Source organism: Schistocerca serialis, unplaced genomic scaffold (assembly GCF_023864345.2).
Source record: "Schistocerca serialis cubense isolate TAMUIC-IGC-003099 unplaced genomic scaffold, iqSchSeri2.2 HiC_scaffold_863, whole genome shotgun sequence".
In the NCBI taxonomy this organism is placed as follows: domain Eukaryota; kingdom Metazoa; phylum Arthropoda; class Insecta; order Orthoptera; family Acrididae; genus Schistocerca; species Schistocerca serialis.
In genome coordinates, this window is record NW_026048478.1 from 1,040,598 (window position 1) to 1,055,603 (window position 15,006).

At 41.6% G+C, this 15,006-nt stretch overlaps 1 protein-coding gene across 1 annotated transcript in view; it reads left to right on the forward strand.

Moving 5' to 3' along the window:
* LOC126452441 (methyl farnesoate epoxidase-like) overlaps positions 1–15,006 on the forward strand; it is a 159,424-nt gene that overhangs the window by 57,370 nt on the left and 87,048 nt on the right. The window contains exon 2 of the mRNA XM_050091071.1: positions 8,944–9,198. Coding sequence (XP_049947028.1) covers positions 8,944–9,198 — 255 coding nt within the window. The remainder of the gene's footprint in view (positions 1–8,943; positions 9,199–15,006) is intronic.

Consider the following 15,006-nt stretch of genomic DNA (forward strand, 5'->3'; position numbering starts at 1 on the left):
GTTGAAAATGTAAATGGCCTGAGGAGGGGGGGAGGGGGGAAGAGGGAGAGGGATGAGTGAACTGGAGGGAAAGAGGCGAAATGAAACGGGAGGCGGGAAGGAGACGGGAGCTAGAGAGAGTGAGGGACTGGACAGGGAAACTATTTTTTCCATTACGTGATATTTTGTTTTTCATTTAAATCTACACGGACCGTATGCTATAGACACTTCCAAAATGACTACAGACGTGTTCACAAGGCTACACGTAAATGCTCATGATTTGATTGAAAGTTACAAAGTGTGAGGTGATGGGTGGTACTTAACCTTGCAACTGGTTTGCTTTCACACCGTACTCCCTGAGTGTCAGGCCACTGAGCTCATCTCAAAATATATTTTGACTTTAAAGCAAACAGCGCGTACATCGGTACTTGAACAATACGGGAAAAGACATAACTAAAAACTTTTCTTCTCAAAAACCAATGAGATAAACACTATTAATTCCAGAAAACAGTACCAATTAAAATTTTTGTGGTAGAAAATACAAAACATTTCTATTAAATCAGTACTTGCATGAAATCTGTCTCAAGCAAAATCCGGAACAATTAATCCTTTCATAAAAAGGATTTGGGAGCACTGATTCCCGAGAGAGCCGCCTCAATTATGTTTCCACAAGGATATTCCAAATTATTTTCGTCAAAAATTTTCCTTGTCCCCAGACGTCCATAGCTGACCAACAACAAAACGAACAAGATAAATTTAAAGTAGTTATCGTTAGGCAAGATTGTCAGGGCCAGCTTAAGCCCAGCTGACCAGATTTTGTTAGTTGTAAAACACAAAAAATCTCCTTCTGCCTAAGAAGAGCAACGGCCGGAACCGTTAATAACACCAGTTCTTTAGAAAGTGGACGGTGCACAAATTGTTAAACAGGCCAGTAATTTCGACGGAATCTAGGCTGTAATTTTTATGAGAGAACGGCCGTGATTACCTGGCGGTATCGATGTATAAATATGCAAATTTTTGTTAAGCAAGGATGGCCGTGACTGGCCACTAAGAAACCAATTAAATACTTGAAAAGTAAATGAAGCATAATATTAAGTAAGTGGCCGTTATTAACCAACACCTAAGTAAGTTACATAATAAAAGACGTAATTCTGCTGAGAGACTACCAGCACCTGTGTGGCAGTATCAATATGTGAATATGCAAATAGGCTGATGGGACTTACGGAGACACAAGTAGCTCCTGGGCGGTTCCTCGGAGATCCCCCAAAATAGTTTGTTCTTTTTTTTTTTTTTTTTTTTTTTTTTTTTACTTTATTGTCACCGTAATCTGTGGGCCAAAGCCCAGCTGAAGATTCCAAGACGGCTATGCTCAGAAATGTCTGAAATTTACATGATCTGTTCCAAACAACCCATCTCGAACAAACATTAAATTTTTTTTATGCATCTTTAACAGTTTCTGAGATAAGAGGCTCAAAGTTACCCTACTTGTACACGTGAAATACGCACGAAAATCAGGTTTGAGGCGAAAAAATAGTATATAAAGTGACGTAGCAAGGAGAAATTTGATGTAAAGCGCATCCGTTATAATCGAACGATTCTGGGAACTCCATTTTGTAGCACTGAAGCATGTAATCTTACCCTCTCACACATCACTATTAAAATTCTCATTCTTTGCACAAATTTTGAAAGATTCGAGAGGCGTAAGACATACAAAAGAATAACTTTCTACCTCTTGTCCAAACTAGTTATCGTCCATGTTTCACTTCCGTACATGGCTACGCTCCATACAAATACTTTCAGAAACAACTTCCTGACACTTACATCTATACTCGATGTTAACAACTTCCTGACACTTACATCTATACTCGATGTTAACAAATTTTTCAGAAACGCTTTCCTTGCCATTGCCAGTCTACATTTTATATCCTCTCTACTTCTACCATCATCAGCTATTTTGCTCCCCAAATAGCAAAACTCCTTTACTACTTTAAGTGTCTCGTTTCTTAATCTAATTCCCTCATCATCACCCGACTTAATTCGACTACATTCCATTATCCTCGTTTTACTTTTGTTGATGTTCATCTTATATCCTCCTTTCAAGACACTGTCCATTCCGTTCAACTGCTCTTCCAAATCCTTTCCTGTCTGACAGAATTACAATGTCATCGGCGAACCTCAAAGTTTTTATTTCTTTTCCATGGATTTTAATACCTACTCCGAATTTTTCTTTTGTTTCCTTCACTGCTCGCTCAATATACAGACTGAATAACATCGGGGAGAGGCTACAACCCTGTCTCAGTCTCTTCCCAACCACTGCTTCCCTTTCATGTTCCTCGACTCTTACAACTGCCATCTGGTTTCTGTACAAATTGTAAATAGCCTTTCGCTCCCTGTTGGACAAGAAGAGAATAGAAGCTTTCGTAATGTGGTGCTACAGAAGAATGCTGAAGATAAGATGGGTATATCATATAATTAATGAGGAGATATTGAATAGGATTGGGGAGAATAGAAGTTTGTGGCACAACTTGACTAGAAGAAGGGATCGGTTGGTAGGACATGTTCTCAGGCATCAAGGGATCACCAATTTAGTATTGGAGGGAAGCATAGAGAGTAAAAATCGTAGAGGGAGACCAAGAGATGAATACACTAAATAGATTCAGAAGGATGTAGGTTGCAGTAGGTACTAGGAGATGAAGAAGCTTCCACAGGATAGAGTAGCATGGAGAGCTGCATCAAACCAGTCTCAGGACTGAAGACCACAATAACAACAACTTTCTACTTATCTTCATTATCTCGTTGTTGTTGTCGACGGCTCAAAGTCTTGACTAGTGGTACATTGTTGCAGCTGAAAGCCCGCATCTCGTGGTCGTGTGGTAGCGTTCTCGCTTCCCACGCCCGGGTTCCCGGGTTCGATTCCCGGCGGGGTCAGGGATTTTCTCTGCCTCGTGATGGCTGGGTGTTGTGTGCTGTCCTTAGGTTAGTTAGGTTTAAGTAGTTCTAAGTTCTAGGGGACTGATGACCATAGATGTTAAGTCCCATAGTGCTCAGAGCCATTTGAACCATTTGCAGCTGAAATTTCGATTTTGTAGGTTCTTGATGACTAAATAACTGATGAAAGTTTTTCCTGTATTAGTCTTGAAGTTTGTTCTTTGTCACATCTTTCGACAGCACACCATTTTTGCATTTTCCAAATTCGAAAAAACCCTGTTGGTGACAAACTTAGAAAACGTGTACTTCCATCAGAGGCATGCCCGCCACTACCTGCATTCTACGGTACTCACATTATTCCGAAGAATTTACAAAGCAAAAGAGTTTACAAACTTTCTTTACCAAAGAGGAATCTTCGCTAAAATATATCATTATTTTGTAAATCAATCTAGAATTAAATTTAATAATTTGAGTTAGATTGTACAATTAATTATATGAATTTTAATTATACCACAAATTATGTAATTTCAAATATTTTTAAAAGAAGAGTAACTTTAACTGTTAGTACATCCCCATTGTAATATATTTATTTCTTTTTTTTATACATTTTAGCCTGAAATATAATACATCGTATTCAAAATCATATGGATTCTTTTTAATGAAACAGCTGAGATAATTTTAACGCATGTAAGAATCGATCGTATACATGGTATCGGTCATCTCTATATAAAAAAAAGGTAATGTTAGAGGAGGGCGATTCATTATAAGAACATGCAAATTTTTGGGTGCGCAAAATCTAGCCTGATGTGTAAAATTAGTTTTCGTTATTTCGGTTTCACAAAATAATTTTGCCGACCGATAAATTTCTTTTCATATGAGTTACATGCTCTTTTCAGGCAGGGAAAAGAAGGGAACGTCTGAGACTGCGAGTAAAATGTAACAATCAATACACCTGCACAGTCCACCTCATCGACCAAAAACTTTACAACTTGAAGTCTCATAGGTAAATGTCATGTAACAAGTATTTAAACATCACATGCATACTGTAAACAAAAGGGGGAAGTAGTACAAGGAGAGTAGGAAGGACAATTTGCGTTCAAATTTAGAATCTAAATGATCCCCACAGGTCGTAAATATTAAAAATTGACATGTTACTAAAGTTAAAGATTTATACGAAATATCAAAATATTCTGCAATTCGCCGGCCGTGGTGGCCGTGCGGTTCTAGGCTCTCCAGTCCGGAGCCGCGCTGCTGCTACGGTCGCAGGTTCGAATCCTGCCTCGGGCATGGGTGTGTGTGATGTCCTTAGGTTAGTTAAGTTTAAGTAGTTCTAAGTTCTAGGGGACTAATGACCACAGCAGTTGAGTCCCATAGTGCGCAGAGCCACTTGAACCATTCTGCAATTCAAATCAATATACACATTACACACAGGTAGGTACAATAATCCCTTTAAACATCATGCCGACAGTAGCTGCCCCTTGGGCAGGTAACATTGGAACAACCTTAAAACAGCAATTAATCTAAAACAGAAAGAGAAATTCGTGTACACTCTTGCATAGATAAAAGTTTTACAGAACATCAGTTATTTAAATGAGGTTAATGCTTATTTAAATGCGGTTAATGCTCGAGCGAACTTAACGACTTTTGTTTTGTTTTACCAATTGCCCTAAACATGAAAAAAGTGGGTGAAGCTACCTTGGTTAATGTTTATTAAAATAATAAAAGTACTTAACTAAGATAAAGTCCAAACGGGACAAATAAACTATTAAAGATGATCACACAATAAAATTTCGCTTTCTACATGAAGTACTGAGTAATAGATTCGAAATTTGACACCTAAACATTACAATGATGTAGCTTTAAGGCACTTTACAAGAACAAAGGTAACGGCCCCTTAAGAAACGCACTCAAAGTACAAAACTCAGTTCTCGCTATTTAACCAACCGGCCCTAGAGGCGCCACTGAAAGTTACTAGTAAACAGGCATCACGTACTCCTTCCCGTGAGATTACAAGAACGGATGATCACCATGAAATCCATTTAGGTAAGAACTCCTTGGTTCTGGTTCCCACATAGCTTTCCATCCACCGCGGAGCCAGGTGGAAATTTCAGAGGAGTGACACCTCCTTCCGTTGTGCGGCGAACGTGCGATTCCGACAGCACAGAACAACACTTCACCAGGCCGCACTCGCCCGGCTGGAATCTAGTATTTACTTCCACGCTCCGCCTAATCTCTGAGGCATAACTGCTTTTTTACTGCACGAGCACACAGCGACAAGTCCATATGATTTCATCGGCATGACTCTTGTATCTTGGGTTATATCGGGAGCTCTTCTTACAAAGTGAGCTGGCAGTATAAGAGCCGACTGCGGACATAATTCCCGCAACCTCACACGTGCGAACCGGAAGTCAAATTCCAAGGGAACGTCTCTTCTACCGCTCTTGAAGGCTTCGCGTAGGCCTCCCTCCACCTAGGCAGAATACGCGCGACAGTGGTAACCTCTTTGAAATCGACAGAGACCGTCTCAGCACCCAAAATGTGATCGCGCTACAGAATCTAATTGTCATTAACTGACTCCAACTGGATGTGGTATACCTGAAGACACTTGTGGACTCTTCTTCTTCTCGAAATGAAGTCATTGTCAATGCCACAGGCGGTGTTACGCGGTATTAAAGTGATGTCTCCTAAGGGCGAGTGAGTTTTGTCTGGCGTGTTTACGAATCCCCTTTACGCCACCTTCGTGCACACCAATGCTTCCTTTTTTTGTCTATTCGTAATTCAGTACATCCACCTCCGCATCTGAGTGGTCATGACGGCTGGCTACCCTGCTGAGGACCCGGGTTCGTTTCGCAGCGCTGCCAGTGATTTTTCGTCAGTGAGAGGACTGGTACAGAGTTCACTCAACCTCGTGAGTCCACCTGAGGAGATACTCGACGGATTACTAGCAATTATAAGCCAAGAAACCTGACAACGACCCGGAAAGCGTTGTGCTAACCACATGTCCGTCCATAGCGCATCCGATGACTCCACTGACAGAGGACGACACTGGGGACGATCGGGGCCGATTCGCAAGTCTAGGGCCTGAACTCGGAACTTTATTTACTTATCTGCATAGTTCAGTATAACGTACTAGGTTCTATTAGTCAAATATTCTTCGAGCCAATCATTTATTTGCGACGCCATCCCCTCATGAACGTATCTTAGTTGCAATTGATGGTATAGTATAGTGTCGAACGGCTGTTGACAGTTCTACACGAAAATTTGTCTACTTTTGCTTATTTTCATTCGCTTATGACGTTTGGTTTTATATTTATGGATAACTCTTCCCATTCTCAATGGATATTTTTGGCTCAGAAACGGGCGGTTCGGCCAATAACTGGTGTTAAGTTCGCCAACCTCCTGTCGACCCCTGTTCACTAGTCTGGATATTCTGACATTGACCTCTCAATATATCTATTCTTTACTGTCGTTTCTTGTTAATAATATCAGCTTGTACCCAAGAATTAGCAGCTTTTACTCAGTTAATACTACGCAGAAATCCATTCGGCGTTTGGATCGCACTTCTCTTCACTCTTGTGCAGAAATGTGTGCAGTATACTGATGCATCCATTTTCAATAAGCTACGATAAGAATTCAGAAATTTTAGCAGTAATCCTCATAGGTCACTTCTTCTATTCTGTCGAGGAGTTGCTTGAAAAATTAAAGTGATTCCTGTGTTATATTGTTTATTGCGTTTACATAAATTCATTACTTGTCTTTTTTTGGGTTCATAGACATTTTATTTTACCTGTTTCACTTTTATGTTGTAATGGCAAGTACTGACATGTTCCATAACCTTGGGAATTTGCTCCACAATTTGGTTCTGAGGAACTTGACGTGTAAAATAAAATTAAAAAAACTCAATGGACTGTACCTATTCACTTGCGGCTTTTCCCAATTGTGTTTCAGACGAGTGTTTTTTCCGGTTATCTGCATATTCTTTCAGGATAATTTCCTTTCCTCAAGGTAGTTTATATTATTAGTATTTAGAATACAATATAAATTCGTAAAACAGAGGGACATTACTGATATTGGTCTGCAATACTGTGTGTACCTTCTCTTATCCTTCAGTACAACTGAATTTTGCTCTTTCACTAGTACACCGAGAGGATCCCGATTAATATCAATTAGCGAAGGGGTTATTTCACATAATATTCCCTGTAAGACCTAATAGGAATCCCATCAGTGCCCGGTAATTTCTTTATTTTGAGGAGCATTATTGATCTGGAGTACCGAGAACACTTATCTTACTTTCATACTTTCTATGAAAAAGAGTATAAAAATAAAGAATATAAAAGTAAAGAATTTAAAAAAACACGCTCCACAAAAGAATTATGCGAGTGGAACGCAAATCAATAGATATAATGTTGGTGTAAAGACAAACAAATTATTACAGTGTCAGAAGAATTGGATGATTTATTCAAGAGAAAAAGCTTCGCAAATTGAGAAAGTCAAGGCTTTGGTCAACCTCTGGCCCTTACACAAGCAGTTATTCTGCTTGGCATTTATTTACAGTTGTTTAATGTCCTGCTGAGGGATATCGTGCCAAATTCTGTCCAACCGGCGAATTATGTCGTCAAAATCCCGAGCTGGTTGGAGTGCCCTGCCCATAATGCTCGAAGCACTCTCAATCGGGGAGAGATCCGTCGACATTGGTGGCCAATGTAGGGTTTGGCAAGCACGAAGAGAAGCAGCAGAAACTCCCGTCGTATGTGGGCGGACATTATGTTGCTGAAATGTAAGGATGGTTCGCCACTAAAAGCAATGAAACAGTAATAGCACCCCGGACCATCACTTCTGGTTGTCAGGCCATATGGCAGGTGACAGTCAGGTTGATATTCCACCACCGTCCGAGGTGTCTCTAGTCGAGTCTTTAGCATGGAACCTAATTGAGTGTAGTAGAATTTTTTCAGTGATGTCTCCCGCTTCGAACTGAACCCCAGTAACCAACGAAGACGGGTCTGGAGAAGACACTGGCAGTGGTGGCCTACCAACCTGACAGTCGTGCGCCACACGGCCCGACAGTCTGGAACGCCATTTATTTTCGTAGCAGGACACCTTAGGTCGTCATCCACGGCTCTCTTACAGCACAGCGGTAGGTCGGCGACATTCTACACTCCGTTTTGTTGTTCTCCATGGCAAGCCATACCGGGCATGCATTTCACAAAGGTAATCAGCCTGCACACTGCGAGAGTGTCTGTTCCTTGTCTTCTTGCTTGTCAAACCCTACCTTGGCCAGCAAGGTCAACTCATCTCTCACCCCACTGAGAACATTTGGAGCATTGTCAACAGAGCTCTACAGACTTCTCGGGATTTTCATGATTTAACGCCAAATAGACAGACTTTCGCACGAAATCCATAAAGAAGTCATCCAACAACTTTGTCACTCAGTGCTAACCGAGTAACGTCTTGCATGAGGGCCAAAGGAGACCTAACGCGTTATTGACTTGCTTAGTATGTGAAGATCCTTCTCTTGAGTACATCATCCAGTTTTTCAATAATGATAATCATTTTTTTGTACATGTACGCCACATCTACCGGTATTCGTCCCATTTGGATGACTCATTCGTCCTGTCATTTTTTTTCTTCGAGTGTACATTTTTGTGTTTCCGCGACCATCATGCAGTTGTTCAAATGGTTCAAATGGCTCTGAGCACTATGGGACTTAACATCTGTGGTCATCAGTCCCCTAGAACTTAGAACTACTTAAACCTAACTAACCTAAGGACATCACACACATCCATGCCCGAGGCAGGATTCGAACCTGCGACTGTAGCAGTCGCGTGGTTCCGGACTGAGCGCCTAAAACCGCTAGACCACCGCGGCCGGCGCAGTTGTAGGAGCCTCAGTCTTGAATACATGTTTGAACGTAGTATTTAATATTGCGGCGATAATTTGAACAAAGTCCCTCTACTAACAAGAAAATAGTAGTATAACGTAGACGACTGCTTAGCTAGAAAAGCCTTCGTGTATACATCTGTCTGGTTTTCTCTCCAGGTCCAACATGGCTTCCAGTGGTGGGCAACTATTGGGGCATCCGCCGTCTGGGCGAAAAGTTCGGATCGCAGCACGAGGCATACGCGTACCTCGCCCAGAAGTATGGGTCTCCCCTGGTGGGCCTTCGTCTGGGCGGCGACTTGACCGTCATCGTCTCCACCAAGGACCTGATACGCGAAGTGCTCACGCGACCCGAATTTGAAGGACGGCCCCAAAACTTCTTTGCGTACCTTCGCAACTTGGGGCAGCGAAGAGGTGAGTTGCACCGCCGTAAATGTAATTCAGCAACGCTGCAAGAAGTTGCAAGTGACGCAATCAATCTCACGTTCGACTTCACTGTAAGGATACGCACTGAGACTAAAACCAGCACCACCCTAACAGCATCTGGGATACATAAATAAAGACAAATAGGTATATCGGGGTGGTCACAGTTAAGAAAGGAAAACAAAAAATAAAGTGACTCAGTGGATAAGTGTATGACGTTAAATGTAAAGATCTGAGGTTAGATCTCAACCTGTCGTGTGTTTTTCCTGTCACTTATCGCTTATTTCACGTTTGGCATTGATTTATTTATGTGAAAATGCCAAGATGCTCTACGGTACGGAGTCTACGTTAAACTGGATCTGTTAGTTCTGGGGTCAGAGGAAGACAAGAGCAACACGACCAGAGGCTACAGGACCAGGACTAGTAAGGCACTGCGATGTTCAAACCACCCTTCAGGAGGAGGACACACTACTTTGTTACGTCAAAATTATCAGACGTGTACCACTTGTTTCAAAAAGTAAAGGATTAAAATGTTTCTTCTTCTTTGTATGGAAATGACAATTATTTATGAATCACTGTAAGTTGAGTGCCAGTAACGTGTTTTCCTTTAATACAATTCGACAGGGTCATGCCTCATGTTAGGAACAAAAACATGCAGACCGAAGCGAATAATTAGAATTTGTATCAGTGTCGCTTCGAACCCATGCCTCCTGCTCACTGGACAGGTGCGCTAACCGCTTCGGCTCCCTGCCACAGTGCCTTTGCTGAACTGCATGGACTACCGTAGCAAGGGTCCCTCCTCAATTCAAATTCCCATTCATGCTTCAGCCCACTTGGTATTCCCTCTATATTCGAACAGCATTGTAGAAGCTGTCCGACTGTACTGGAACAGCACATCAGTATCGAGCTAACGGGGGATCTTGTCTGAACCGCAGGCGCCAAAGTTTTAACCAAATGGAACTGTATGGATCCAGAGCCTTTTAAGTCTGAGGTGCTATTACAATAAAGCTGGGGAGTCTCTGCAATGCTGTTCGTTTTTAGGGGGAGTATAAAGTGGCTAAAGCATGAGTTGGAATTTGGACTGAGGACGGAGGCGTGCTAGGGTAGATCGTGCAGTTGCAGAAAGCCACTGTGCCAGGGTGGCGTAGTGGTCAACGCATCTGCCCAGTGAGCAGGCGACGCTGGTTTCAATCCTGTCCTTGGTACAAATTTTCATTCGTCGCTTCAGTCTGCATTTGTACATGATAGATGTTTCAGAATTTATAAAATGCTCTGGAATCAAATAGTTTCATTTGATATATTTAATTTGTATTAATCTGTTTTGCCTAATTTCCACGACGATGGTCGGCTGCAGTGACCGAGCGGTTCTAGGCGCTTCAGTCTGGAACCGCGCGACTGCCTCGGGCATGGATGTGTGTGATGTCCTTAGGTTAGTTAGGTTTCAGTAGTTCTAAGTCTAGGGGACTGATGACCTCACATGTTAAGTCCCATAGTGCTCAGAGCCATTTTTTCCACGACAATGTTCCTGTGACTTTAAGCTAAAGCGTGGTCTTCACACCTGTCCATGCTTTTCTAACAGTCTCATCATGTTCAAACACATATTCTACTCTCTTTTTACACAATTCGCTCTAAAAACAATGTCCTAGTGATGTTGAACGGAGGATCTTGACACAGAGGTCAAGTCTAGCTTGAATAGAATTTTATTAACGCTTAAGTATCAGAAAGTTTCATCAAAAGTTATCAAAGAATACAAATAATGTAATTACAAAACTACATTAATAAAAGTAACTTTACCACTGTGGGTAGTATCAAATTAAAAGGACGACTGCATATCCCTATTTGTGCAGCTCACGAATACCAAATAAAGAAACAAAATACAAATCAGAATTAAATCAGCAACTCAGGTTGCATACCTGAAACATATGAGAATCGAGCTAACCAGATTACAGATCACTCTGCAGCCGACTGTGAAAACTTACATCTCGTCAATATCAGTGAAGTGTGTCAAACCGCCCCAGATGGCGTGAATCTTCCGACATCTCTGACAAACTGTCCCCCCCCCCCCCCCCAACGTCAAAATGTTTCTTATTCCTGCCTATCTTTTAACCTTTCAAAAATTAAACGTAGAGAGGACGACTCCAAACTATCGCCAATGTGACGGACCAGAAATATATCAAAATTAACAAAAAATTGGACAAAGAAAAGCAAATTTTCAATTTTTGCTTACAATGGCCCATTTTACCACTGCCACGTTGGCACTAGGCTGAAGTACAGTTACCTTGATTGGTCTGCCGGTAGGTTTCATGCGCTAAGTGACATAAAGCAGTCTCATTGGATAAATCGAATTTTTTGAACGAAGCGGAAGAGACGTTTCTACGTTAACCGCGGTGCCAGGGCCTTCGAAGTTAGCACAGAAATTCAAAAATTTTGTGTTCAAATCATCAGAAGGGGATGAGAAGGGGCACGGCATACACTGTCCAGCACATAGGTAGCGGTCGGCCGTATTAAAACAAAAGCAGCGAAGCTGGCCTGAGCTTGGCCTCTGCGAAGGTTGCTCAACACCCCAGGGAGACATGCTTGACCTAATGAGATTCACAGACTGCCCTCTGCTGACAAATCAGACCTGAGAGCATACCTGTTCCACCTGAACCTGTAGGTGCGCATGGAGCTCTCTCTCCAAGTGTCCACAAATGTAACCAAAAAATAGTGGTAAAAAATGAATAGATATTCTACAGCGATTTGTGACAGTAATTTAACACACTGTTATTAATTTTGACGTTTTGTTCTCGTATAGTCCAAAGATAGCAGTAGATTTGAAGCAGTTATTTTCTTCTCTTCATTTCTAATCCCTCGGAAGCACATGAACTTCTTACACTGCCTGCTCAAGCTGAGCAGGTCGCAGTTTCAAAACGAAATGGCGCGAAACAACTAGCTCCAGATCATCTGCTCCGTGTGTAGCACTACACTAGAGAAAATGATTGAGTTCCTGTGGAAGATCGATAACCGAACGATTCATGCAGACTGGAATTTCTTTGATTCCTCACTAAATTCACATATTTTTTCAGATTTCATTCTGGTCAAACGTTATCTACATTTTGGGCAGTAGCTGATCATTGTTAACCTAGCGTTATGCAACATTGTCATCTTTGGTGAAAGTACTGCGTTGACATCAACACGTCAGCATGTTATTGTATTGATTAAAGTTTTGCCAATATTGACATCAGTCTTCAGGTGGGTGGTGCATTTACATCACTCTGAGGAAGGCCACCTGTTGGTTTGGTCAAAACATTGATCTATATAACAGCTCATCATGGTCACATATCCGGGAAAGTTTTAATGAAGAGCGTATTACTACTTCTCATTTCCTTCTTAATTTGATACCAAAGACTTTATATACATTTACCCCCTTGACGATACAACCGAGGGAATCGAGTACAAATTTCCAGCATTCTGGTTTGCGTTCACGCAAAGTCATACTAACAATTACTTATTCATAAACAGAAACGTCCAAGCTGACTCGGTGTATGTACAAGACCGTGGATTTACCGTGGGGAGGAATGGGGTTCAAATCCCCGTCCTGCTATTCTGATTTCCCTAAATCGAATAAGGCATAAGCCGAACCTATGGCTTTCCCTGAGGACTATGAGATCAGGTTTTACTCAAACCTTACAATAGGGAACTACCGCACGGTATACACAACACTACGCAACGAAATGCTATTTTCAGCACTTAACTAACTGTACAACTGTAATTTCTCAAATAAAATACAGTACATCAAACATCCTCGATTATCCAAAAACACTTGTTTCTCAACTACCTTCTCTATCTCTCTCTCTCTCTCTCTCTCTCTCTCTCTCTCTCTTTCTGACACAAACACGCACACACACATACCAAATACATTCACACAAAAATCCTGTAATTTCTCGCCCATTACATGCAGCACAAAAAGTCAATCCAACATTCATAATTAGCTCCATACTGGACAAAAAAAAACCGATGAACAGATTACGTGAAACGGTGTTTTGTGTGTGTGTGTGTGTGTGTGTGTGTGTGTGTGTGTGTGTGTGTGTGTATGTATTTGTAGACGAATGCTGTGAACTCTCCCAAGTACAGTAGATTGCAGGCTGAGACGTAACACACGTCAACTTCCCAAAGAGGCTACTTACGAACGTCGTATCCCCTGTCACCGCAGATATGAAGCACGGCGACCTTAAGGAACTTAAAAGATCACGGGTTGCATTTGATTTGTGCGGGGTGTTCAAAAAGTCTCTCCGCAGTGTCGTATGACTGTTAGCCGCGCCTGTCCTATTATTGTTCGCTTGCCTGGGTTACTTCCCAGGTGGACTCTCCCAACATTCCACTGTTTCGTTTATATCAGTCAGCGTCGGTAGTATCGTTGGTGTGTGTCGTTATGTGTTGACGTGAACGTTTAAGTTAAGTTCCTTTGTTCGTTTGTTTCGTTTTTGTCACTGTTAAAATGCTAACCATTGAAGAACGCGTGTTTTTAGTCGAAAAAGTGTCAAAGCTGGCGGTAAATACATAGTTTCAGTTCGTCAAACATTTAATTCAGTTTTCCCGGAGACAACATTCCCACATCGTGATACTGTGCGAGATTTGATTAACAAATTTCGAGGTACAGGTTCAGTGACAGATGCACCGAGAAGTGGTAGTCCTAGCGTTTTGTCTGAGGATAAACTACTCGACATTTCCGATAAAATGTCCATGAGTTCGAACAAGTCAGTAAGAAAACTCTCCCAGGAAATCAATGTTAGTGTCGGAACGGCCCACATAGCTGTAAGAAAAAATTAGAACTTTTCCCATACAAAGTGACAGTCGCGCAAGAACTGAAAAATACTGATCATGGCAGGAGACTGCATTATTGTCAATGGTTCAAAAATTTCGTTCAACAAAATGGAAGGGATATTCTTAATGAAACGTTTTTCACTGATGGGGCGTGGTTTCATTTATCCGGGTACATGAACTCGCAAAATTCTGGTATGTGGAGTACTGCAAATCCATTGTGTATTCATGAGGAACCACTTCATTCTGTGAAAATCAGAGTTTGGATTGCAATTTATAGACGTCGGATTGTGGGTCCCATACTTTTCAGCGAAACAATAAACGCACAACGATAATGCAGTGATATTCTGTACCCATTCATAGGAGAACTTTTGTTAAATGAAATACTGAACGGTTAATTCAACAAGATTGTGCAAGCGCGCATACAGCTCGCGTTTCAATGTCACTGCTCGCTGATGTTTTTGGTGATAGCATAATTTCACAGGGACTTTGGCCTCCACGATCGCCTGACCTAACACCACCTGACTTTTTCCTGTAGGGTGCAGCAAAAACAACTGTCTATAAAAACCGTCCAAAATCCATCGATGAATTGAAAACTGCAATATCCACGTTCACTGCTTCTGTTACAAAAGAAATGTTACATATTGTGTTTGGAAACATGATTAGACGAATTGAATTGTGTATTCAACAACATGGGGGACACTTTCAACATTTAATGTGGAAATGTGTAAGTAAAAATGAATATTCAGTAAATTAATAACTTGTATTTCACTGAGTTTCATTTCGGTATATTCACTGCGGCATACGGCACGCGCGGATAACAATCATACGGCACTGCGAAGAGACTTTTTGAACGCCCCGTATAACAACCTGATTGAAAACCTGACCAGTTACACAAGAAGACCGTGTGAGATTGTGTGAGTGATTCCCCTGCCTCTCGTACATCTCAGATGATCGACGACGTGAAGTCTGCCTATTTGACGTAACCAACCTCTTAGA